Genomic DNA, 27,361 nt, shown 5'->3' on the forward strand with positions numbered 1-27,361 from the left:
CATCATCATCATCATCATCATCATCATCATCATCATCATCATCACCACCATTCATCATCATCATCATCATCATCATCATCATCATCATCATCACCACCATTCATCATCATCATCCTCATCATCATCATCATCATCATCATCATCATCATCATCATCATCATCATCATCATCATCATCATCACCATTCATCATCATCATCATCATCATCATCATCATCATCATCATCATCATCATCATCATCAACGTCATCCTCCTCCTCCTCCTCATCATCACCATCATAATCATCTCATCATCATCATCATCATCATCATCATCATCATCATCATCATCATCACCATCATAATCATCTCATCATCATCATCATCATCATCACCATCATCATCATCATCATCATCATCATCACCATCATAATCATCTCATCATCATCATCAACATCATCATCACCATCATCATCATAATTATATCATCATCATCATCATCATCATCATCATCATCATCACCATTATAATCATCTCATCATCATCATCACCATCATAATCATCTCATCATCATCATCATCATCATAATCATCTCATCATCATCATCATCATAATCATCTCATCATCATCATCATCATCATCCTCATCATCATCCTCCTCCTCCTCCTCATCATCATCACCATCATAATCATCTCATCATCATCATCATCATAATCATCTCATCATCATCATCATCATCAACGTCATCCTCCTCCTCCTCCTCATCATCATCACCATCATAATCATCTCATCATCATCATCATCATAATCATCTCATCATCATCATCATCATCATCATAATCATCTCATCATCATCATCATAATCATCTCATCATCATCATCATCATCATAATCATCTCATCATCATCATCATCATCATAATCATCTCATCATCATCATCATCATCACCATCATCATCATCATCATCATCATCATCATCATCATCATCATCATCATCATCATTATCATCATCATCATCATCATCACCATCATAGTCATCTCATCATCATCATTATTACCATCATCACCATCATAATCATCTCATCATCATCATCATCATCATCATCACCATCATAATCATCATCATCATCATCACCATTATAATCATTTAATCATCATCATTATTACCATCATCATCATCATCATCACCATCATAGTCATCTCATCATCATCATTATTACCATCATCATCATCATAATCATCTCATCATCATCATCATCACCATCATAATCATCTCATCATCATCATCATCATCATCATCATCATCATCATCATCATCATCATCATCATCATCATCACCATCATAATCATCTCATCATCATCATCACCACCATCATAATCATCTCATCATCATCATAATCATCTCATCATCATCATCACCATCATCATCATCATCATCATCATCATCATCATCATAATCATCTCATCATCATCATCTCATCATCACCATCATCATCATCATCATAATCATCTCATCATCATCATCATGTTACATCATCATCTCCACCATCGTCTCATCACCATCATCGCAATCACCATAATTTAATTGACACCATCATGATCATCATCATCATAATCATCTCATCATCATCATTATCATCATCATAATCATCTCATCATCATCATCATCACCATCATAATCATCTCATCATCATCATCATCATCATCATCATCATCATCACCATCATAATCATCTCATCATCATCATCACCATCATAATCATTTCATCATCATCATAATCATCTCATCATCATCATCACATCATCATCATCATCATCATCATCATCATCATAATCATCTCATCATCATCATCTCATCATCACCATCATCATCATCATCATAATCATCTCATCATCATCATCATGTTACATCATCATCTCCACCATCGTCTCATCACCATCATCGCAATCACCATAATTTAATTGACACCATCATGATCATCATCATCATATCATCATCATCATCATCATCACCATCATGATCATCGTCACCATCATCCGTATCATCAAAATCATCATCAAAAATTTAAATAATCTTCTTATAAGTTTTTTTCTCATTTTTTTAAAGTTTCTATTCATCTTTACTAGGTGTATAGTTATACATACCGTTTCTTGTGCTGACACGGGGTTGTCAAGGAGATTAGACAAATCCTCACCTAAAGAGATACATATGAGATATAAGTATTATTACCTGGTAAGGATACTGGGTATATGAATTAACACAGGTAACTACCAGTACCAATAAATATTAAAAAATATTATTCATTATTTTATCAAAATCTCAATCATTCCATTCATTTCATTATCAATCTTCTACAAAATTGAAAAAAAAGGAAACCCAATCAGCTTAAAACCATACAAAAATTATAGATAATAACAGAAATTACTTATTTTGTATTAAGTCGTATTAATAAAACATTTTTTATTTTAATATTAAGAAATCAAGTTTTCATGTCAATAAAAAGTTATTATAAATCTTAATTATCACAATTCTTCTCAATTAATTGAGTGAAAAAATGCTTTGTTAGTTTAATAAGCCAGCTTTTATGATATTAATTAGGCGATGTATTTATTAGCCACTTCACAAGCAAGCAGTGAGTTTGTCTGGCTGTTTGGAGTTGTCTCCCCTGCCAGTTCTTGGTATTGGCCACACAACTTAATTTAATTGATAGGTTATAATGTCAATTTGATAAACTGATTGGATTTATCCATCGAAATATCTAAAATGATTTTCATTGGAGGTCATTTATCAATTCCTGCAGAGAAATTACAAACTTGCCAATATCCCTAAACTGCAGGTGGTGTTAAGTAAATATATATATGTATATTATATGAAAAAATTTTTACTTCCATGTTGTATTTCACATATCAAGTGATATAATTTAAACAAATCACTTTTAATGAACCAAATATAGGTGCAAATGAGGCCGGGGTTTCTGTTTTAAAATTATTTTCACATTACATTTTTTTTTTTTCAAAGTTTGTGAGGTTAATAAATAGAAATAGTGAGACATCAATAAATTTTATTTATTTTATCATTAGATCTACATGGGTAAATAAAATTAACATTTCTGCCATAAACTACATATGTACCTCTACAATCTAAAATCTACAGAATTATAATATAAATAGTAGTTTTATACATATATACGGTAACTAGTGCATCAAAATTTTATAAAATGTAAAAAAAATTGTGCATTATGCAAGTTTCACTTATTCTAACATATGTAACAGTTCATAAAGTTAGTAAATGTGCATGTCTGAAAAGTCATTATTGAAGAAGAAAAAAATATAATGTACACCCATAACCAGAAATAAAACTATCATTCTAAAATGAAAAAGCTACAGGTGGAAATATTGATCTATAAACCCAAACTAACATAGTTACTACATATAAATGAACCTTTTATCTACATCTGTGCATATATTTCCAAATATACCCTGTATATATATATAATTTGTATTTAAGTGCATGGTGTACCTTCCAGTGATTTAGATTCCTCAGAGTTACCTCCCCTAGTATCTATATAAGTAACACTGATATGTGGAATCCAGTATGTGCTATATGAAGAAACTTCATCTGTAAAAAGTTGTAAAATTGAAAAAATCTCAATAATATTAATTTTCATTCTTCCTTGAATGAATTGAGAAATTCAGTTCTACATGTGTATGTACCTGGTAGTAGTGTGTGTGATTAACCTATAGCTACTATTTAAAATGAACTGTTCCACTAGATTTTGAACTGGAAAGAATTCAAAAGGTTTTTTTCAGGGTGGAATACATTGAATGTTATAATTAAATCTGGAAGACAAGACTTTTTGCATTATTGTAAAAGCATATAGTTTGAAATTGAAACCACACATCCTAAAATTGGTAGTAATTAATTCCTTTCAGTAAAATTTTCTTCTGCATGCACTGGATGAGACAATTTTAAAACTAATCTTATGTCTTAACATAACCATTTTTATCTAATAGATTTACCTTCCTATACTATTGCTAAACTAGGGGGAGATAACTACGTATTTCTACTTCAATTTTTAAAGGCACTGATTGGCTGTGATAATTTGTGACACAAAAGGTACATGCATATATAATTTATGTTTCCCTTGATGTTGAGAGCAAATTCCACCGTCCGGTTCTTTTTAATAACCATAAAATAGAGATCTATAGTTATATATGTTACTGAATGCTTAGGAAGTAATGAAAGATTTCATTAAGTTTGTGCAAATAATCAAAGTTATCCCTTTTTTAAAAAAAAAAACATGGATCATTTGCCACATATGGTATGTTCTAACCGACGTTTTCTTCATTTTAGAAATTCTGCAGAAGAAAACATCAATTCAGACTGGTAAAAATCCTGATACATAGTCAGCTATCTCCCTTACAAAAGTTTGATCAAGTTATAAGCACAGGGGTCTGTCACAATATAGATAAGGGGTGTGGGGTGTGTCTAAGTTCCATAATAGAATACCAGGTACTGGTATATTGTTACAGATCCCTGTGATTATAATATTAAATGTCACAGCAACAGATACAGCCACACTATATAGTCAGATAGACACAGCAAACCATATATAGTATATTGTCACACAGAATTGAGTACTGATAACAATAATAAAAGTAGGAAATTTATAAAGATAATGATTGACAACAGAGTGATTTTGATGAATTAATAGAAACAGAAAAAAATGAATATGTAAAAAATTTGACTTTTGGAAAATATGAAATATAGCCATACATGACGAGAAAAAGTTATGAATATATATATGTAATTATTTTGAAAGGGAAAAAATACAGAAAAAAAATCTTCCAAAATTGTTAATAGCATTAATGAGTTTCACAATGGATATGTATACAAAATTACAGAAATCCACTGCAGAAAGTCACTCCACACAAGGAAAGTGAAGGGATATCTACCAGTAGCTATGCCCATATCTAGTGCAAGGTTGCGTGGCTTTTTGTTCTTGTTATGAACCAACTTACTCTCCGGATGAGACTTAGGGTTGATATCGGTAACGATGGGAGACCAGTTCCCCCGGGGTGGGGGACTTGGGGACTTTTCTAGCCCCAGAATTGTTACGTCTGTAATGTAAAGTAACTTCACAGTCAGGTCTTCTCTAGCTTTGACATGAAAGGGGAAATAACTCTTTGATGAAAGAATCATGAAAAATCATTGTCCCTTTTTTAAATTTAATTAAATAGATGTTTCTTTTTCTAAATTGCTCTTGTTGGTAATGAAGATACCTTTGGGGTCATGTTATTAATAAATAGTATTTGGAGCATTCTTTTTGTTTTCGTGCAATGTATTTTTAGCGGAACAAAGTAATCTTAGGCAAAATAATTTTCAATAATGGTTTTTCATCAAGCAAAGGGAATAACTCTTAGATGGCTAAAATTAAAATGCCAGTTTGCTCTGTAAAAAGGTACAAATGTACATAACGTATACATACAGAAAGATAAACTTTTAGGAAACTATAAAATTAATCCAAGCAGGAACAATTGGCTAAGTTATTCCCTTCATTTTGTTTAATAATGATATAGCACATTGACTTTTACATAATGTAACATCTAGGCAATTAAAATTTCAAATTTCAAAAGTAGAGTTGTAATTTATTTTGGCCTTATTTTCTTGTTTTGTGTACATATTTCACAGTGGTTTGGCAAAATTCTGGCTCATGATGCATGATGAATATAATTTGGTCTCTCCATGGGACATATAGGCAATGATGATATTTTTCATAACCTCTCTCTGTGTCTTTATCAAAATTTGCACTTGCTCGTTAATAAGTAAAAGAAAAGAAAATGAAATCAAATGTAGTCATCATCATCATCATCATCATCAATTTTCATCGTCATATCCTCCTCCTCTTAGGATTATATTCTGGGTCCAATTTCACCAACATTCTATAACTTAAAGAAATTCCTACTTAAACTTATTCTCCATAGGAAAGTAATGTAGAAACTTAACTGTAATGCTTTCCTGTGGAAAAGGTTTTAACATCAAAAATGAGATCCTGTCATATTACTTAAATATGTTACACGTAAACGTTTTCTTTCTTAATCCTCATTAAGAAACCTTGAAGACTTTTATGTATAAATTCTATAAAATGACTCAATATTAAATACACCACCTACCTATTTTCGGATCCCCATCTTGAGAACTTGGCGACGTCGGCCGACCTTCTGTTCCGGATGTCTTCCTATATAAACAACAGTAAATGTGTCTTTATCAACAAAAACACACGTTATATACATGTATATATTCTAGCTTCTCCCTACCAATGCAGAAGCCGCCGTTGCAATATAAATTCTACTCCAGTAACTTGTCGTATGGTGGCGATTCGAAATATTCCCGCCAAAAAGCAAGCTTTGCTCTCTCGATCGTTCACCAAAGAAATGAAGGGAAGTAACCATGACAGATAACGTAATGCTATTTTAATGACATTTTAGATTGTATGTAAGAAAGTTTACTATAAAAGAAAGGAAATTTTTAGAGATGGGCCAGAATTCAAAATTTTAAAAAGAAAAAAAAAATATATGTGTAAAATAATCGCGATGTCGTCTACGTAGACGATACTCGCTAAGTACGCTAGGATATATATAAATATCGCATAGATATACCGTTTAAAACACTGACTTATAAATAACGGCCATCTTATTTTCAGTGATCCTTTATATATTGACAAATGATCTGCTTCAAGTTGTTATCTTTGTTGATCTTTTAGATCTAATAGCAATCATGGGCTTGCTATTCAACAGTTCACCCACTGGGACCTGGCACGGAAATTTTAACCAACAGTATACATACATATTACATACATATATATATTATAGTATCTTATTATATATGTATGTATAATGTTGGTTAAAAATATCGTGCCAGTTCCCTGTGAGTTCACTAAAATGGAAAAAAAAAAACTCACCACAGTGTACAATTGGATTTTTCATCCCAAATTGTTATTTTGTTTTAAGTTCATCGTGCAAATTATTAATAAATAATTGCAATCATGATGAAATAAATTTCATCGAGTACATGTTTGTTATTCATCAAACGCATATACATAGCTTAATGTGTTTAGATTATGTTGTTAATGAAGTAAAATATACATCATAGATACACATAAATAGACTAAAAAGGTCGTGCAAATCTAGTATCGCTGTTTTAAGTGTATGTTAGAGCAAATATATAGGAGTTTGTTGATGGGTGATTTAACAGGGAAAAGACAAGTTCGAAGGCTACAAAACGGACGTTCTTACAATACGTTCCCCACTATGTTCATAGCGAAAGATGTACCATTCTTTTGTACGACTAAATATAAAACTTGTACTCCATTTGCAGTGATGGAAGATGCAATGGTAGGTACTATTTTTGTTTAACGAATGTTTTTAATTGTTTGCAATGTTAATTTATAGAGCAAATTTAATTCGCAAATTAAAGAATTGCGGATTTCTGTTGCAAAAAGAAGTTTGCATACATTTTAGTGCTGTTTTGCTATTGTTAATGAGCACATGGAGAAATATCCACGAAGAATTCCATTTTGTAGTGCCTAAAACACTGTCTGTAAATACAAAACATGAGAAAAATCATCGGAACGGGTGATAAGTCTGAAAATAACGTCAATTAATAAAAAAAAATATGCGTGATTAATGTTTATATATAGTATTAAAATTCAAAAATCAAAGTGAATATATATGTGGGTTTAAAAACATCAATGTTAATCGCACTCTCTGACTTACACCCCGACCACGGGTTCAGGATCCGCCTTCTCAGGGACCTCTCTGTCAAATGATCATGGACGAGTGAACACAACAGATACAACAACGTAATCCTGAATTCTTTTGATCAGATGTAGGAGCATACTTATACTAAGAAGATATGATAAGTAACAATATTTTAAATCGTAATCACATCTAGTTATTCTTGAGACCCAGTAATCGTCGACCGTGGTCTCTTTCCCTGTATACTGTATAATTTTGAGTTTTACTTGCACAGGCGTTTGGCTATATAGATATTTTTCTCTGCGTATATGTATACATGTATAATACTGTGTCGACATAGTATTACATATATATTATAGAGAGAAATATATAGAGAGAGATTCAAACACCCGTGGAAGTAGTACTTTTTTGTAACTACAGGTACTTAATTAGATGCAATATTGTAGCTCAAAAGACTTTTAGACAGAAAATTAAATGATGTCGTCCGGCCGAAAGGTATAGTAGGCCGGGTACGTATATTCGTTCTAGTACTTAATGTCTGAACCTACTCACACTGTAAACAACTAATAAATTATACACATTGTATTCTATATTCTAGTTCGCGTTGCAAAATGACTAAATGAAGTAAGATTTTAAGATTTTAAATAATATACCAAAAAAGAATAGAGAAATATAATGGTTTTATTATAGCAATAAATAAAAGTATATATAACTGAAAAATACGCGGAAACTGAAATCAGAATACATGTATGTACGATAATTGCATTTCAAAAACGTGTAAAAATACTGTATGTATATCAAAATTTTGTATAAAAACACACACAAGAACAATGTACGGAGATTATAATAAATTAATATATAGAAATGTACAATTACTAATAATGTAAATCATAACAATATTAGACAATAATAAATATATAACAGACCATAGCGAATCACGTAAATGTTCACCGTGTAATAACGTATGAAAAGTGCACACATAAATATATACGAAAACACAAACCGTACGATGAACTGGTAAGTATATCACAAAGATGTACTGAAAACGACTGTATTTTCGAGTATACAATACTTCGCACCATCGTTATTTTCAGAATATTTACCAATACATAAATTTGCGAGTAGGGCCTCTTGCTGGCGATCGTGCTAACATACGTTTTTACGATTATTCGCGAAACATGAATTCGCGATTGAGCATTCTCGCGAGATCACGCGAAAAGTTGTATTTGGCGAGAATAAAGTGGTTCACAGTACGTAAAGATGTACAATGTACGTCGTGGTGAAACTTACATTATAAATATCACTTCACGTAGCCGAAGTTCACTGTACGTAATATAAGTCATTTGTGTGTAAACTACACTTTTTGTATGAGGGTAACTTAATACGGAAAGCATCTTATATATATGATGATTTGTATTCATTGGTTAATGAACACCAAATTAAAGTTAAAGCAACACGAAGTTATTAAATGTTTACAAAGCGATAAATCTAATTTGTGGTAGAAAATAATGTTTACAAAGCGATAAATCTAAGATGTGGTAGAAAAAAACGCAAATAACACCATTAAAAGACAAGGATGTTTTTGTGATTAGTCGGAGGGAACAGTGGTTATGATGTCATAAACAAAGTTATTGAGATTAATTAAGTAGTTAAATGGATTAAAGGTCCACTTTGCAGTTCATTGGTATATAAGATTCATTAGCGTACAAACTAACAGTGATATTTAAATATTTGTGAAAATAGGTTGAAAAACTTCACGCAATAAAAGTCATTTTGTCTTTTACTATGGTACAGCTTTACAGCCTAGGTATTCATGGCAATATCTGTATGTACCCTTTTCTGTGCCTTAAGTATTGGCGTCAATCTATGTAATCCTTAGAATTGCAGGAAAAGAAAATACTACTGCAACACATAATTCGATATTAATATGATATTACTTATAAGTGCAGTGCCCCTCTATGATTATTAATTATAATAAGAAAATCCAATCCGTCAATAGCCACCAACCAACCCTCCCCCCCCCCCCTCAAGTATAAGGACACTGCGGTGCGCGCGTGTACGTTATTCGTGAGGTGTCTTCTTGTGAAAGCGGAAACACTACTTCAAGCATTCATGAAGTGAAAGTAAACAAAAGTTACTTTACTAGTGTAATGGAAGACACATTATATAAGTGTAAATTCAAAATTTTATTCATGAGATTTGCATTTAAATTCATGCGAATTTTTCTTTGGAAAACAACACATTTGACAACAATACACCATTTCTTCCCAATATCATAGCTTTCAGATAGATGTGTTTATCTAATGGCTGCAAGGACACTGAAGCAAACCTCTTTAATATAAAATCAGAAGGCTGTTGTAAACAAACCCTATTTTGATGTCACTCTTAGCATTTTACAACGTAAATCAAATTCACGTCACTAACTTTTGAAAATAATTTTTGGTAAATACCAGACAATTAACAACAGAAAAGTTCAATTTTTCTTGTGTGAAAACAAGGATGTCAAATAGTGGACAAATTGCAAATATATATGGAAAAGTCATATAAGGATTAATAAAAATATAACGTGGGCCTCACAGGGTGTTATCAGAAAGGTCAAAGGTTACAAAACATCTAACCGTTGAAAGTTTACTCTCACACAGAGGGATAAATCTAAGAGCCATCATAGTACAAATGTTAATGTTTGATTAAATTCATTATTTACAATATTAAACAATGAAGTTATTATGCTTAGTATTATAGGTGCTGTGTCAATGGTTAACTTGGGGAATTAATTGTTAGTTTTTGTTATGTGTCACGTGCACGGCAGGATATTTAAAATCATCCCAAATCGAGTCTGGAACTTACTCTTCTGCATCAACCGGAAGTTCGACTTTCCTGAGGTCTACGTCATCATTACTGTGTTCCTCTGTACCACTGTGTGAACCAATTACATTCATGATAAAATATATGGATCTAATTGGTGGTTATTCTGTCCAATGATATCGGAAATGCAAGCGATATTTTTTTCCACAGCTGTCACAATAAGAATATGTACAATGTGCATACTTCGTGCTCCGGTCGAATTCAATATTTCACAATGGCCGCGTACCAAAATTACCCACAAGTCATATCACTACCTCCAATTGACAGTTTGTGTAACTTTTCTAAGTGTCTCACTAATGTTTCTTCTTCTCTGCCTGTGGTGCTTATCGTTTATTTTAATCTGATGTCACCAATTATAGGGTTATAATTTGACCATTTGTGAGTACAGACAGAGAAAGGAAATCCGGACAACAGTTTTAAAGGCCTGGTCATGTTTACACATTCGCTCTAAGTAAAAGCCGCACTTGTTAAATGGATCGTAAATGCAATAAAAACATTAGATAAAATTAAATGTAAATAGACAAATAGTTTATATTTCGCACTTTTCACTGGTACAACTTGCCATGACATGCATCACTTGGGAACGAAAGTTTCTTTCAAATTCGTAAAACGACTTTAGACAATTATATTAGGCCGTACTAAATTCGGTTCCTGAATATATCAGCTGTTTCTCTCTACTATGTAGCTAGAGGTCGAACTCTCTGGTTAAAAGTTCGATCAGTGAATGTAGTAATCTCGAAATATAACGCGTGGGATTAAACAATAAATAGAAAAAAGTATATTGTGTTCTTTTATTTTGTAACACTATAAGTAAAAAAAAATCAAGATAGAGAGAAATAACAAGGAAGAAATATAAGACAAGTTTGCTGTATTTCCTTAGTTGTGTTATAAGCTTCAGGTGAAGAAAATATTAAAAAACAAAATAAATAAATAAATGACAACGACTATCTCACCGTCGTCGACGTTTCAGTCTGGTGGATAACTTTCGTTTGGGCGATGATTGTAGACCTGACGAGTTTGATTTACTAGAAGCCAACTTACGCCCTCGCGGCGGCGCTGTTTGCGGTCTAAATGTAACCCATATATGAATCGAAATACTCTTATAAGGAGTAACAATTAAATTATACCAGCAACTGAAAAACGTTGATAAATTATAAAACTAAAGAGAATAATTCTCTTATGAATGTAAAGTTCGATTAAAAAATCCAACAAAACATTCGCATGAATGTTGAGTTGAAATATGAATTATACATTACACAAAATGATCTTCATAATGCAATTCAGCATCAATCGTTATCCTAAGCCTGTAAACCATTTCTTGTCTACATTCGTACGAATACACTCGAACGTAAAGGAAAACACCCTTTCCTGAACCTCACCTGGTAGTTTCACTATGCTTCCGGCGCCGCCTGAGCATGTCCCCGTCGATTGACTTCCGGATGTAGTCAAAGTCATCATAGTCCTCGTCAATCTGACGCGTCGGCGTCGGTGAACGCAAATCACGTGCATGGAGTTGGACTTGTTGAACAATGTTACAAAACTTTGGCTGTCGACCTCGGAAAATCTGTCAAATGATCACAAAGCAATGTTGACAAGCCAACATCAACAGCATTCGAACGAAAACATTCTTATTTGGCTTTTCTATGGATTTAACTATATCTTAAATATAAAATTAGCATAATCAAATTTTAATAAACCAGTACGAAAGAAAATGCTTTGCTTGTGTTTGGAAGCTACCAAGAATAAGAAAAAACTAGTTATTATTAGAATTACTCAACAGTGGAATTTTGAGAAAAAGGACGATAAACAAAAAATAAACACATACGATTATTATATGGACTGATCTTTGTTCAGTCTCAAAAAGGCAAAGATGAAAATTGAAATGGTAAAGCATTCGTCAGAGATTGCCACATTTCGCTATATCTGTATATATAATGCACTATTGCCAACAAAAGTCAAAAATCACTTGTGAACCTCTTCCTATGTCCCGACAGACAGACTGTATGGAGCTATATTCACACGTCTTTGGGAGAAAAATTAGGCGAAATCATATTGAAGAGAGAATGGCAAGCGTAAAGAAGATATCTTTCTTAAAAGACTAGCAACGAAAGACACACAAATGAAGCAAAAGGGACGTACTCGTACCGTAAATTGGGATATTTTGGATGTGGTAATATTTGGCTTATTTTGGCGTTTGGCATGAAAGCGTCAAAATTGAACGCACTAGAATTTGACTACGTATTGTCTGGATATTTAATAGTTCATTGCGTCGAAGCCATCCATTAGCATGGAAAAGGTAAAGGGAAAGGAAAGGGAGACAATCCTCTTAACACACCAAATATAGAAAAGATTTTTAAAAAAAATCCCATATCAAAGCCGTTACCAAGGCAAAACCACCTACCGTGTTTAAGAGTGCATACAATAATCATACGATATTGTACAAGTGTTTCTATATATATATTAAGGAGCATGCAGGATAAGTTTTATTCAACACACTTTTGGACATTAAGGATACATTATATAAGGTATAATTAATAAGGTGTCGATTTCATATTGATGACTGTTTACTAAAACCAAATATTGATATAAAAACGACGTTATGGTAATTATCACTTTTCCTGAAACCAATAAGGAACACCAGAACCCGAAGTATAGAATTGGAACCGGAAACCATGGGCAAATAAACAGAAGGGAGTAACTACGCATGCGTAACTTATGTATTCATACATACGGAAGAAGTAGTGAGAGGTGTGTTTCCATGAACACGACCGTACAGCTGTAACAGAACAAATCAAAATACAAGGTCTCTAAAATAGTGTCTCTCTAAAATACCAGCTCTCTAAAATAGTGTCTCTCTAAAATACCAGCTCTTTAAGATAGTGTCGCTCTAAAATACCAGCTCTCTAAAATAGTGTCTCTCTAAAAATACCAGCTCTCTAAAATACCAGCTATCCTAGAGATCAGCTCTCTACAGCTGGTAGCAAACATAACGTAAAGTCGCTATTTAGAAATTTTATTTAACGTCTATACCTATACTTAGAAAAATGAATTTCTGTAATAAGATATCTTTATTATGTTTAATATATTTTTCCCAATTAATTAATTAATTGAATAGATATTGCCCCGTGAATGAATAAATATTTGATACGTCATAATGTAAGGAGTTTTTTTCAACAACATAAGAGATTAGTGGATGATGAACATGTGCAATTTGAAGATACTAATCTAATGTAAATATTAAGTGAAAAAGCCATGTTTTAATGTAAAGTCATGTTTAATTAGCGATGTTAGCATAAATACATTAAAAAGTTTGCACAGACAAGTGGTTAACAAAATAAAACAATGACATAGTTTAAAAAATACAGAATTATGACATGAAATTACTGACATGATGTTATTGATATTAAATAACATATAGATCACTACATATAATACAGAATCAAACCGTTATCTCGATCTCGAATAATTTCAAATCTGCGTTTACGTTGTTAGTCTCGACACGTTTTAATACTCGAATAAGTTTGATTTGAGTCTCGCAAACTTCGAGATAACGCTTTCACATTGTTAGTCTCGACTAGCGTTTAAGTATATGAATAACACCAAGTTTAGAACGGTCTCGCAAACTTCGAGATAACGATGCTCAACCCAAATGTAAATGGAAGCAGTCTACTTTTATGTGATGTCAACTTCATATTTGAAAATGATATTGTAACGTTGGCATGTTGTAGTGTGTAGATAAAGTTGAGCGTGGTCAAAGCCGACAGACATACAGGTACGTTTAACAGTGTAATATATTACAATTAGTTACTCTGATACAAAAACACACAAAACACGTCATACTTACGTAATGGGACCGAGGTAAGTTCTTCAGTTCCTTTCTCTGTTGATAAAGAAAGAGAAAAGCTGATAACATTCATTAAATCACGAGATTGGTATTTTATTACACCTCATTTTCAGACGAGTCGGCTATTCAGAGAATATTCGCTTTCATTCTACAGTCTATAATAGGGAGTTCATTTCAGTGTATTCGAGACAGTGTTTCATTTATCTATTGTACTCTAAGATTCAATATTCTAGCTTTTGAGATCCCAGGTATATAGTCAACTATACTATCACTGGCGCATTTCTTCCTTGTAACGAATATAACTACAGGTTTTTCATATCATTTATTGTTACAAGGTACATTGGATTTACAGGAATAACAGACCCTCAATGAATATTCGATGACAAGTTGAACGCGAACAGTTCCACAAACATTATCGTTCTTCTCTCGGTATGTATAGTGAAATATGAAACCACGAAAATCTACCACATCTACAAGAACTTGTCATAATAGTATATGTATTTCCTCAAGGGCGATTCATACTGCAAGATTATATATTTTTAGGGTAAATTGCTTTTAGAGATTGTCGCTCAAGCAATCTTGCGTAAAAATATATTGCGATAATTGTATTTCTTTACACATTGTTGATAAATCCATAATGGTGATAGTGTGAATTCACCGTCGCGCTAAACTTTAGCTAACAAACTTATTTCGCAGTAAAATTTGCTTGCGCCAAATTAAGTACACTGCACTTGTTAAGCATGTGCAAGTGATATGTACCTTTTGCTCTAATCAATAATTCCATTATCAAACTTGTATAGGCAATTATGATGACAGGATTTAATAATGAAAATGGGCACTAATCCATTCATATTTATATATATAACAAAAACGTGATGTTTTATAAGAGTGGTTTCACTAAAACCAATGCATGCACTTTTCATGTGCACAAGAAGGCTTTACAGAGTAAATAGTCGAGACAAGAATTTAGTGCAGAGGTTTAAATAGAAAACCTGTCAAAACGTATCCTTTAAAACACAAATCACAACCCGATATTAAACAAATCTCTCAAAATGCCGATATGAACCGGGGTATGAAATTCAGCATTAAAAGGATAACGAAGAAAAATCATAAATAATGTGCATAGCTAGTATGCACTCAATATATCATCCGGATTTTAATAAAGACGCGAACTCTTAGGCAACAACTGAGTGTTTACCAAACACATTTATAGATTTAAACCCATGTACAATGACACTTCATCTGGCACGGGGTTTGTAGATTACTGAGATGAAACGTCTTTATAGAAGAATTGCTCATTCCTCTAACACTCGGCCATTGCTTGCTATTTTTTTTAACAACCCTCTGATAAAATGTTATAACATTCTAAGGCAGCTATATCGACCTATCTTCCGCCAAACCCTTGTGATCCCCTCTTTTTCTCTTGTCGGCTTTATTTGGTCCTCATCACCAATCCACCTTGAAGTGTGTAATTCAATATCTTATATTTTTCGGCCCACTTCTGACTTTATTCTTTTATACCAGGTAATACTTAAAATCCTCCTTGCACATTGCAAAAGTTAATGTCCTTCACCTAATATCTCTTCGTAATATCTGAAATCCTTTCTTAGGGAGAGTTTAAGGTTGAAGAAGTCCATCTATTAGTATTGCACTAATATTACATTTTACATAATATAAATGTACTTATTTTACGTTAGTTTATTTTAGCGCTATGCACGTTGTCTTTTAAGCGTTAATCCACGTGTAGCGCTAAATTGTAAAAGGATATATTCGATATTGAACCACCTTGCGCTAATTGATATTCGTCCTAATATTCATAATTTACAATTTTTCGCATTCGCGCTAAAATTTGACTGATTTAAATTAAGTACGCTTATATTAGTCTGATACAAACGTTCTCTTTTGTAACACATATCATCACTCCCCGTCACCCATGCCACCAAAACAACCCACAAAACACAAGTAGCGGGAAAAAACCTAAGAAATTACGGCATATGTCTTAAGCCAACAAAAACCAACAACACAGATTTAGTTTCATCCTGACAATACCACATTATTAAACCTATGGAACCCTTTTATCCACATGGAAAAACACATCTCGGGAATTTTGGAACCATATCAAAATATCCAAAAACATAACCACCTCATAACAAGCAATATTAACTTTAATTGTGTGGTTTACAGTCGTAAACATATTTTGGCATTGTTCCTACTGTATATTGCCCACAATAAACTACTTATCATAGTACTAGTGTTATAAGTACATGATTATAGTTTTGTTCTGTCCTAACTAGGCTATGGTGAGTGGTTTATAATCCATCAAAATATCTAATTCGTGTAGTTAATTACACACAAGATAAACATCTTTATGTTGAAACCGTTTTTTTCGAATACCAATTTTTTTTATCCCAGATGAAAATCTTACTTAATTATTTTTTCTTTTGGCCGATGATGGATTTTTTTTAAATGCATTAGAATAATCAGCGTTAACAATAATATTACGTTGAACAAACCCTCACCAACAACAGATACATATGCTTGTTTACTTATATTATGCTTACTTATTAATTTTCCATTTCTTCGTGGCACACGACATCTAATATGGAGATCGTATACTTCAGTATATCACAATACATTAATGATAGTTTTTGTTAATATGTTTTTATTTCATTGCTTACCATTTACCACTGTATAATACAGATTAAAAGAGGGCGTTTCTAAATATTATAACTTGTACCTCTCCTATTTTCATTTGATTTTTATCATATTCAGAAACGACGTTTGTCAATTAAGTAAGTTAAACTCCTTAAAATTAAAAATCAAATTTTTAAAATGTTAAACTAAAAACACCACAGGTGCGGTGCTGATATTCTAATATAACACTGGCCAAGCACAAACTCCTGTACATATGATACATGACAAATGATCTCCTGAATTTTTCAATGGAAAGATATTTTATATAATAGAAGTGAAATTAGATATACCCTCTAGACTATTGAACAAACCGACATGGGTACTACAAAGGACTGGATATTAATTCATTTTTAAGGATCATTATGTTCCTTTTAAAACTAATATCGAATATTCTAAATGAGATGTTTGGGACGATAAATCATTTAACTAGATTATATTAACTGCCGATGTGATTTAACAAACTCCATTAGAGATACACAGATTGCCAACACTGTGCCACACGCCGATACTGTACCTTCATTTATTTTACCTGACATTTGATACCTCCTATTGAAATCGTCTCAGCCATTTAGACAAAAATTTCTCAACGAGACGAGAACTTTAATTTAACCTTACCGTCGTTACTAATATACAGTGGAACTTGGTTGATACGAACTCGGATAATTCGACAACCCGGCTTATTACGAAGTACTTTGACGGTCCCGGACGATTCCCTCTTTATCTTTGTTTAAAGAAATCGGATAATTCGAATTCGGAAAACTCGAAGAACTCGCATAATACGAAGTTAATTTTGGGTCCGAATGTATCAATATTATATAAAAATAGACGATACATACAATGTACGTTAAATCACCAATACCAAGTTCTTCATAGAACAGTTTTTCATGTGCGTACATATGTAATGTTAAGCTAACACTTATCAAAATGAAAGTGGAAGTAAAATTATTACTTTGTCTTATATATAACTAATAAACATAGTTGTTATGTACAATTGTAATGTGAAATTTATTGGTTGAGACAAATTATTTGATATTGCTCACGTCTTTATATTTCGTGGAAGTGGGCTCATTTAAGAAGGGAGTATTTCGCACATTGTACTTTCACGAAATCTAAAACTAATTGGGGAAAAAACAAGTTGGAAAGCTGACGTCAACTATTCACGTGAAAGTATCCATGTTTACAGCATAACGTGTTTCATTTCTAATATCCATTCCCTATCTATTATGCCGTATTTGTCCCCTTGAAGTCATCTGTGTCTTGTAAACACGAACATCTGCAGCGACAGATATATTATCAATTTGCGTCCGTTGGCCCCTTTTCTTAATTGTAGAGGCATTCAGAAGAATAACGTTTTTCACGAATATGACAGTTTGGATCTTGTTTCAAATTAGAATAATGAGGAAGTTTTCAAATATATAGTCATAAGTATATATAATCACATTCATGTTTATAACACACTTGAATGGGTGTTAATATGTAATCCATGAATATGATTTAATTTTTGCAAAAGAGAGCCCTCGATCAAAGGTACTTTTGCTGAAACTGGCAGAAAACTAAGATAGCAAAAATGCCAGCGAACAAGATAATAATTACTATCTAAACTCACTATCTTTTATGCCGTATTTGTCCCCTTGAAGTCATCTGTGTCCTGTAAACACGAACATCTGGAGCGACAGATATATTATCAATTTGCGTCCGTTGGCCCCTTTTATTAATTATAGAGGCATTCAGAAGAATAACGTTTTTTCACGAATATGACAGTTTGGATCTTGTTTCAAATTAGAATAATGAGGAAGTTTTCAAATATATAGTCATAAGTATATATAATCACATTCATGTTTATAACACACTTGAATGGGTGCTAATATGTAATCCATGAATATGATTTAATTTTTGCAAAAGAGAGCCCTCGATCAAAGGTACTTTTGCTGAAACTGGCAGAAAACTAAGATAGCAAAAATGCCAGCGAACAAGATAATAATTACGAGAATGTATTTGAAAATGTATACAGTCGACCCGCGATAATCCGGACGCCGATAGTTCGGAAAACTCACAATCCGGATCTTGGTTGAGTTGAGTCCAACTCAGGCATACAACAAAAGTTGTAGATGAAGGAGAATGCTGATTACAGAATAATCTCGAATGAACGTATTGTAGTAAAACAAGTTGGGGGCTGAAACGAGAGCTAGAGTTACGGAAAGTACGAAGTACCTTTAAAGAGTATGGACTGTGTTGTCTTTGCAACAAACAATGGTAATAAATACTTGTAATGCTGGGAAACAATAATGAAAACGTTATGCAAGGTTTGTCAATTATTGTAACCAGTACATATGCCTATTCCTTACTATCAATGACCAATCTCAGTTGACTCGAATATCCCGTATTTCTCGAATCATTTGACCTGGCCCCTGCATTTCGAGGAGGGAAGGGATTTTACTTTAAAAAACCCCAATTAATTGAGTCCCGAAAAAATCTATAGCACTATGTCTGATATGAAATGATGTACTGATTGCATATGCATGAAAAAACAAAATAAATTATTTCATTATTTTATATGCATTTTGTTTTAGTATGACACATATTTACACGATTCTACATCAGTTATTGTTCAATATCTGTCGGCGGTGGAGTATCTTTAAGAAAGATAGATCAGCCACATGTTGTCGCTGTTGCAGTTTTAATAACAAGCTAAGTTTTATAATTAAAACGTCAGTGTTGAGTTGTTTGTTCATGGGCTCATTTAATTTGATATTTAGTTCTATAATCAATTCGTGTCCGTTGGTCTGTTTTGAACTAAATTTTTCAAAACAGATATAGTTCTTCATTATCACAATGCTACATATGACACACAAGTATATTAACACATTTCAAAAAAGTCAATTTTATATTTATATTTATTATTTTAATATTTATTTATATTATTTTTATAATTTTATTTTATAATCTGCAATTAACAGTTTAGTTTTGTTTACTTTGTTTAGTTTTACGTCCTATTAATAACCAGGGTCTTGTAAAGGAGGCGCCTGGTTTGATGGTGGAGGAAATATGGAATATCCGAAGAAAAACCACCGACAAGTGGTCATTCAGTACCTGGCCACTGCCCCACATGAGATTCGAACTCACGACTCAGAGGTGGAAGACTTGTGGTAATATATCGTGACATCTTTTTTTCCCCAAAAAATAATTTTATTCAAGGATCAATTTATACATATCGTGACATCTTTAACCATTCGGCCACCTCGCCCCCAGATAACAAAGAGAAAATGTTCATTCATATTAGATAGCCTCAACTGTGTTCACCTTGGCCTTTTATAGTAATTTCTTATGTTTTGTCAAACTTCACTAAGGACTTTGTCAAAACCTTTCAATATACATGTAGAAGTCGTGTTTCTCGTAATACTATACTACTGATTTACAGAAGGAACTTAAATATGATGTACCTTAGGTATGTGTCTTTCTAATTAATCTATGCAAATCGTCGTCTGTCTGACCCAAAACAGAAATACTGTAAAGCAACTTCAGTACAAGTTATAATATGATAGCATTTTGCCACCTTTGCTTAAGTTGTTAGAAATTTATAATAGCGCGAACACTTTTCCTCCCTAATTAATATCAAATATGAGAGGAGATCGCGAAAGTTCCTGACCACGAAAATTAACCAACTATACAATATGTATATTAGTGAAAGCTTAACCAACAACCTGGTCGAATTGAATTCTAGTTCACGTTTTTGAAGGCTTCACTTTCCATTTCGTGTTGAAACCAATCCATGAACCTTCGCTTTTTAAACCCCGATACTATTTATCTAAGGGGTTTTGACAGGTATATAATTACCTCTGATATGTTTTATGTGTGGGCTACCGACCATGTTTGTAACAACACAATACACGCTTTTGGTATTACTAGTACTTTTAACAGTTGTTTTTGACACTCGAGAAATGTACAGGAAGCCATTTTAACACGAGTCATGCCGAGTTCCGATTAGGCATGTAAACAAACGGTTGTGACATTTTTATAACGAGAAGCCTCATTTATGTAGAATACTCAATGCAAAATAGGAATGTTCATTTCAGAAATAATTCTGTTGTGTTTGTTTCAAAAAGGGTCATATATGTATAGGTTTCTCCCCTGGTTCGCTATGTATGAAAGTAATGCCTATTTGAATAGTCAATTTCACTGTCACTGAGGTTATTTTTTATTCTAGATCTAGATCTGTATTTATTTTGACTACTAGAAACCACTCTAGAAACCACTTTGTTTTCGTTTTCGCGTATACAGTATTCAGCGTCCTGGTGGTTTTTTTAGCATATTCGTAAATACACGCGAAATTATGCGAAAATTTGCTTCTCGCTAAAATAAAATGATTTGCAGTAAAATATTATCTTTGACTGTTGAAACTGGTAAGTTTGGGTCAGTACTTAATGTTAACAGTAGCTTAATGTTAACAACGTTATTCCGAATTTGCATATTACAGAGTTATCTGCACTTGCGGGTAGGTATTGATTGTGACGTCATGTGTTTGCGAGCGTAAAGCCATACGTTTCGGAGAAAACGACGTGAATTGCGCTCACAAAATAATGACGTTACAATCGATACCTACCCACATGGGAGCTAACTCTGTAATATGCAAAGACGGGATAGCGTTGATCAATTGAGCCCAGTTTCACGAAAATTGCTTAACTTTAAAGAATCCTTTAACTTAAATTTCCCCATAGAAAAGCATAACAAAAGTTAAGGAACCTTCCTTAAAATCTGTAATGCTTTCCTATGGGGTATTTTAAATCATGGGATTCCTAAAGGAATGCTCATGAAACTGGGCCCAGTATATGATTGCACATGCCTTGGCCATACTGTATTGGATGGAAAATTTCCACCGACTACCACCATTAATTCTTATATGTAGTGTTATCAACAATGACCCGTGATTATTTGCTTGGTTTTTTTTTAAGTTTGCTGATAAGACTACTGGTTAAACATGAGAATACTCTAAATAAAGCTGCTGTAGGGAACCACGAAGTAGTGTTGGTAGGAAATGTACAACTATGTACTACTAGTGTAACAATAGATACTCAGATACAAGCAAGAACTAAAGGGAATATTAGAGCAGTGATCAATCAAGAGGAGTTGTGGTTTTAGCCCCCCCCCCCCCTCCCTCCCATTCATTCTTTACAAATAATGTATTTTGTTCTCAATATTACACTCATGGAAACCTCCATAGGGAATTTTGACCCCCTCCCACATCCCTCTAAAATAACAATAGATACTTTACACTAATACAAGAACTAAAGGGAATCTTAGAGTAGTGATCAATCCAGAGTTGTGGTTTACGCTCCCCCCTCCACCTTCCATTTTTTCTCTTTTTTTTTAATAAATAATGTATTTTCACAATTGTCCTCAATATTACACTCATGGAAACATCCATAGTGAATTTGGACCCCCCTCCCAATCCCACTAAAAGTCCCTGGATCCGCCTCTGCCTAGGGCCTGTCTATCTTAAACTTTCTAATCTCTTACATATAGTCTACCCAGTTATTTATAATGCGAACTCATCGTTTAAGTCAAAATATTTTGTTGTCGTAGCCAACTCTTCCTCTATTCTCCCAGTAAACTCGAACTCGCATAACTCGAACATACATCTACCGTCGCAAAAATCGTAATGTTATTGCTAAGCTCTACATTTCAGTTAAATTGATTCTCTGATAATTCGACTCATTGATTTATCTATTGTCATCAAGTAGATAGTTTCACAAATTTGATTTCTGAGGACTCGTTATTGGCCCAACGGCTTCAGATATGTTTCTTTACGAAAGCATATTTCTATCTCTAAAATAGTACTTCAATACTGTAAAACATGGAATGTTTTAAAACGTTCGTTGTTTTCGTAGATGCTTTTAAACCACGAATATTAAAAAGCGAAACTATGTTTCATAAATTATTGGATTCCTTGTTCCACATGAAAACCTCGAAAAAAAGTACCCACGAACATTTCATGTTATACAGTACAATTTATAGCCGGGGATACTGTGATATTGTCGTAAATGGTTTATAACCACCCCATGATATCATACAATATAAGAGTAGTATGGGACCATACCGTGGAAGGAGCAGTCTTGGGTCTATGGAAATTGATGTAACGTTGAGGTTGGTCCATCACATCCGGGTCTCTGTAACCAGCGGATGCTGCTGATGTAGGCCGCCGGATACCATGGCAATATCTGCCTGGTTCACACGCAGTTTGAGGCCGCTCCCAAAGAAGGGAGTCGTGCATATGGGTGTGGTCTATACAACGCGAATGGCGGTCGAAATACCGATAATCTGGAGCTGGACTTGCGGGATGCAAGGAAATGTTTTTACTATATTGACCATTTTCATATAGTTTGTTCACCAATGTGAAACCTTGTCTCATTTTTGCCAGAGCTCTTGCTCTGGCTGCAACCGACCCTGCACTTCCAGCCCTTCGTTGACCGGAAAGGGGTCTCGATCCGACCGAAGCAGCAGATGGTGGACGACCACTTCCAGGTCTGGAGCCAGAATTACTCTCATTTCCGGTCCAGCACGTGCGAGCTGACCTTGAAGGTGGTGCAGTACCAGGTCGCTGAAACTTTTGTTGAAGTCGGACAGACGTAGCACTATGTACCCGTCTCTGGTTCTGGGCCAGATTCTCGGGCGTTGACACCCTCAATCCGGCATAGCTGCTCGTCTTCTCCTCAGGCAGGAGGTTGAAATTGTCGGAATCACAAGGCAAAACAGTATCCTTTTCTTCCTCACTGATATTAAGCTTGTGTTTATAGCCATCTGCTAACCAGATAAGATCCTTGGAGATCTTGTACTCCTTTTCGATAACCATGATTATGTATGAAAATATCACAAGACAACACACTGAGATTTACTCGAATAATCCACACATCAAAACGAATATCTATTTTCTTACACAAAGAAGAAACAATCGGTGATATATGTATCCATAGCGAATCAAGATCATCATTCACTGCTCGCAAAACTCAATCACTTCTCCATTGTCTCAAACTCACTGTTTTCTTCACAAAATGTCTCCCTTCCTACAAGGCAGACCATCAAGCATTGGTAATTAGTGTAAAGTTACATATTTGTTTGCTTAGTCCTATCTGCCGAGTAACGGAGGTTTAATTACCTCTATTGTTTGCGATCCTCCATTGTGTACTGGCTACACTTATTAAATCCACGACATAGTTCAGTTGGACTAGGTTGGACGATTTGTCCTTGATCTGTTCTGTCTTAAACACAAACCTTAACCTGGCAATACAGGTCCAGCAATCAACACGGACTGACAAATCAGTAATATCAATCAAATTAATGATCAATCATTGATCCCAACGCTCTGTACCCGCGTTCCTTCGTTGTCGTCTGCTCACCCACAAACTGACGTCTCTGTCCAAGAGTTAAAGATCCGTGAAATGGCGATCCATATCAGTTAATATACTGGTCGGAATTTGTATACACAATCTGAATGAATTTATCATCTGGGTGTACGTATGCCGTCTTTTGTTATGAAACACATGTATATAAAAAGTCTTGGAGTCGAACACGCCTATGTGGGTCTTACGTCGTGCGGATTAAAACCCACGTGCACACATTAAACCTGTTGAGGTGAATGCAGGACAGCCCGTGTATATAATCCGTGATTAACGGTATCGATCTTATCCCGATATAAACAGAGGGACAAACCGTTGGGTTCTGTTTTAAAACCAGGTAGAAATCTTAGTCTGACGACGTCCCGGCGGGTATTTCACAAGTACGTTCGGACACAATCGTGGGTAGTAAATATTTAAAAAGTCAATGGTGATGTATCAGGTCTCTCCCATGACAAACTATTGAATTCGTGTTTTTTTCTTTCTTATTCCCGTCATAAACCTGTATATTCACTATGTGTTTGTTTAGCTCTTCTGATAAGATATATGACCTGTGGTCTGTCCCATGTCTGAAGTATTATTCCATGGATGTTATTTAATATCCAGGGTTACTAACCGCCTTATATATATCACTGGCATCTGAATCAACAGCCACTTACAGCCAGGACGGTATAACGGTTAAACAAAATATTAATAAATCCACCCTGTCTGTGGAATTCCGTCTGAGTCACCATGTCTTATGTGTTGTGCTCATTAAAACCTCTGTGACATCACAAGGTGGAATTATCATAAAAATCGTACATTTGTTTATATATCATGGTCATACATAATCCACATGTTTTCTTCATGGGAATTATTATACATTAACTACCCTGATATTCATTCGGAATTGATATATAATCCTGGTTTAAGTGGTAAGGGACTACTTTATAGGTTGATATTTCTCGCTTGGCCACTTTCTTAAACATCAATGTTTCCATTAGCATAAATTGTACAAGTGCTTATTTGAAACTCGTGACCTCAAATATGGCTCCAGATAAAAACCAATTAGCCAGGTAAGAGAAATACAGGTGTGTTATATTAAACAGGTAAATATATTCGAGTCTTTATACAAAATCGTATTATCTTTAAACTTTGAAGGAGAGTTTGAATTATGTGTTTACATTTAGTTGGAGTGCCATGATTTGGCGTGTTGGAATGAGATTTCAGTACAAATAAGCATCTATTGTTAAAAAGAAACACAGCATACATTGACTTGTATCGATCGGACTTAAATATTGATATATTTACTGGTTTAAGTAGCATATGTGACAAATGATATACTGTAATCATTATGTTAGATTTCAGGTGTGGTGGTTCGATAAGTATTTTCCAGATTTACATGTGCATTTACATTTAATATCATGATGAAATATAATTGAAAAGATATGTGATTAAACAATCATTTTTAACATCACATTTAGAATACATTTAACTAGTCATAAGGATAAGGAGAGTTCAAATTAATCTTCGCTGGCAAATTGTTTTATACGTAACTAAAATGTGCTTAAATAAATTATTACTAATATAACGTGATATGATAAATGTCTCTGCTTCACCTGCATGGTTCTTTAAAAATGTTCTTTGAAAGACAACCAACAGGTCTATGACAATACATATTGAATACTTTCGAAAGTTTCCTTCCACTCTTTACTTCGTCGATTGATTGCAAATGATGCGGTGATTAGAACATCAGAAACGATACATTTTAAACGTTCAAGATTTGAAGCGACACATTGTCGAAATCATAATACTGTGACCACTTTATTTTTCCGTATACATATTTTGCGTTTCCATTCATTTGAACATAATCGCGATGATTTATATTCGCGATCAAGATATTCTGTATTTGCATATCACAGAGTTATCTACCCTTGAGGGTTGTTATTGATTGTGACGTCATGTGTTTTCGAGCGTAACGTCATACCTTTCGGAGAGACGAAGTGAATTGGGCTCACAAAATAATGACGTAACAATCCATACCTACCCGCAAGGGAGCTAACTCTGTAATATGCAAACACGGAATTTACATTCTATAATTACGTTTGATTAAGTAATTTGCGAACCATGCGTATTCGCGATTGAGCTTCCTCTCGAAATTACGCGAACATTTGTATCTCTAGAAAAATAAAGTTGTTTGCAGTAAATAAAATATAATCCTCCTAAAACTATTGTGAATTGGAAGGGATAAAAAAGAGCTCAAAAACACTTACCATGACTGTCAGTATCATCGAAAAGTCGTGAAGGAGTGTAATATTCGTTTGAAGCTGAAGGGTTAAGTGTAACTTTTTGTCTTTTTATGTAATAATTAGCAAAAATGGTAAAATTTAGGCTAATGTACAAACGTATATTCTACATTTAAATTACTAAACTAGCCGAACAGGCTTTACAATCAATTTTACTTACAGTTGTTAATGGAATTTTTCAATTCAAATTATTTGATTACAAATTTGATTTAATTTTAAGACCAGTATTAGATTAATGGAAACCTTAAAGTGACAAAACCATTTACGTGTACAATTACGAAATCGGGTTAAAATCATAAGTATTGCCATTACGTTTCACAGAAAACATACATTTAACTCTATAATTAGATGTAGCGTTTCATGAAAAATTAGTTTTAACAAAATTTTTATCTCCAATCTTTCTTTTTTTAATTTTCACACTGGTAGTTAATTTAAGGATACTTAATTTCTTAATTATTCTACGCTTTATCTCGGACTTTTTTCTCCTTAAACGTTTTTATAAAAAAATCATGATAAATGCAATTAGTTCCATTTATAATATATCTAAGCT

General features: G+C 33.6%; 1 protein-coding gene across 19 annotated transcripts in view; it reads right to left on the reverse strand.

Moving 5' to 3' along the window:
• LOC138331434 (uncharacterized protein DDB_G0284459-like) overlaps positions 1-27,361 on the reverse strand; it is a 69,202-nt gene that overhangs the window by 19,043 nt on the left and 22,798 nt on the right. For 3 of the 19 annotated variants that reach the window (XM_069279045.1, XM_069279046.1, XM_069279047.1), the window contains 9 exons: positions 14,445-14,480; positions 13,332-13,376; positions 11,980-12,164; positions 11,554-11,667; positions 10,583-10,651; positions 7,754-7,795; positions 6,152-6,216; positions 4,934-5,098; positions 2,123-2,172 (listed from right to left, as the gene is read on the reverse strand). In XM_069279045.1, the coding sequence (XP_069135146.1) occupies positions 2,123-2,172; positions 4,934-5,098; positions 6,152-6,216; positions 7,754-7,795; positions 10,583-10,651; positions 11,554-11,667; positions 11,980-12,164; positions 13,332-13,376; positions 14,445-14,480 (771 nt within the window). Of the gene's footprint in view, positions 1-2,122; positions 2,173-3,497; positions 3,597-4,933; positions 5,099-6,151; positions 6,217-7,753; positions 7,796-10,582; positions 10,652-11,553; positions 11,668-11,979; positions 12,165-13,331; positions 13,377-14,444; positions 14,481-23,232; positions 25,334-27,361 lie in introns of those variants that run through there. The other 16 variants (XM_069279053.1, XM_069279051.1, XM_069279050.1 and 13 more) reach the window with 16 other exon arrangements.

Source organism: Argopecten irradians, chromosome 9 (genome assembly GCF_041381155.1).
Source record: "Argopecten irradians isolate NY chromosome 9, Ai_NY, whole genome shotgun sequence".
NCBI lineage: Eukaryota > Metazoa > Mollusca > Bivalvia > Pectinida > Pectinidae > Argopecten > Argopecten irradians.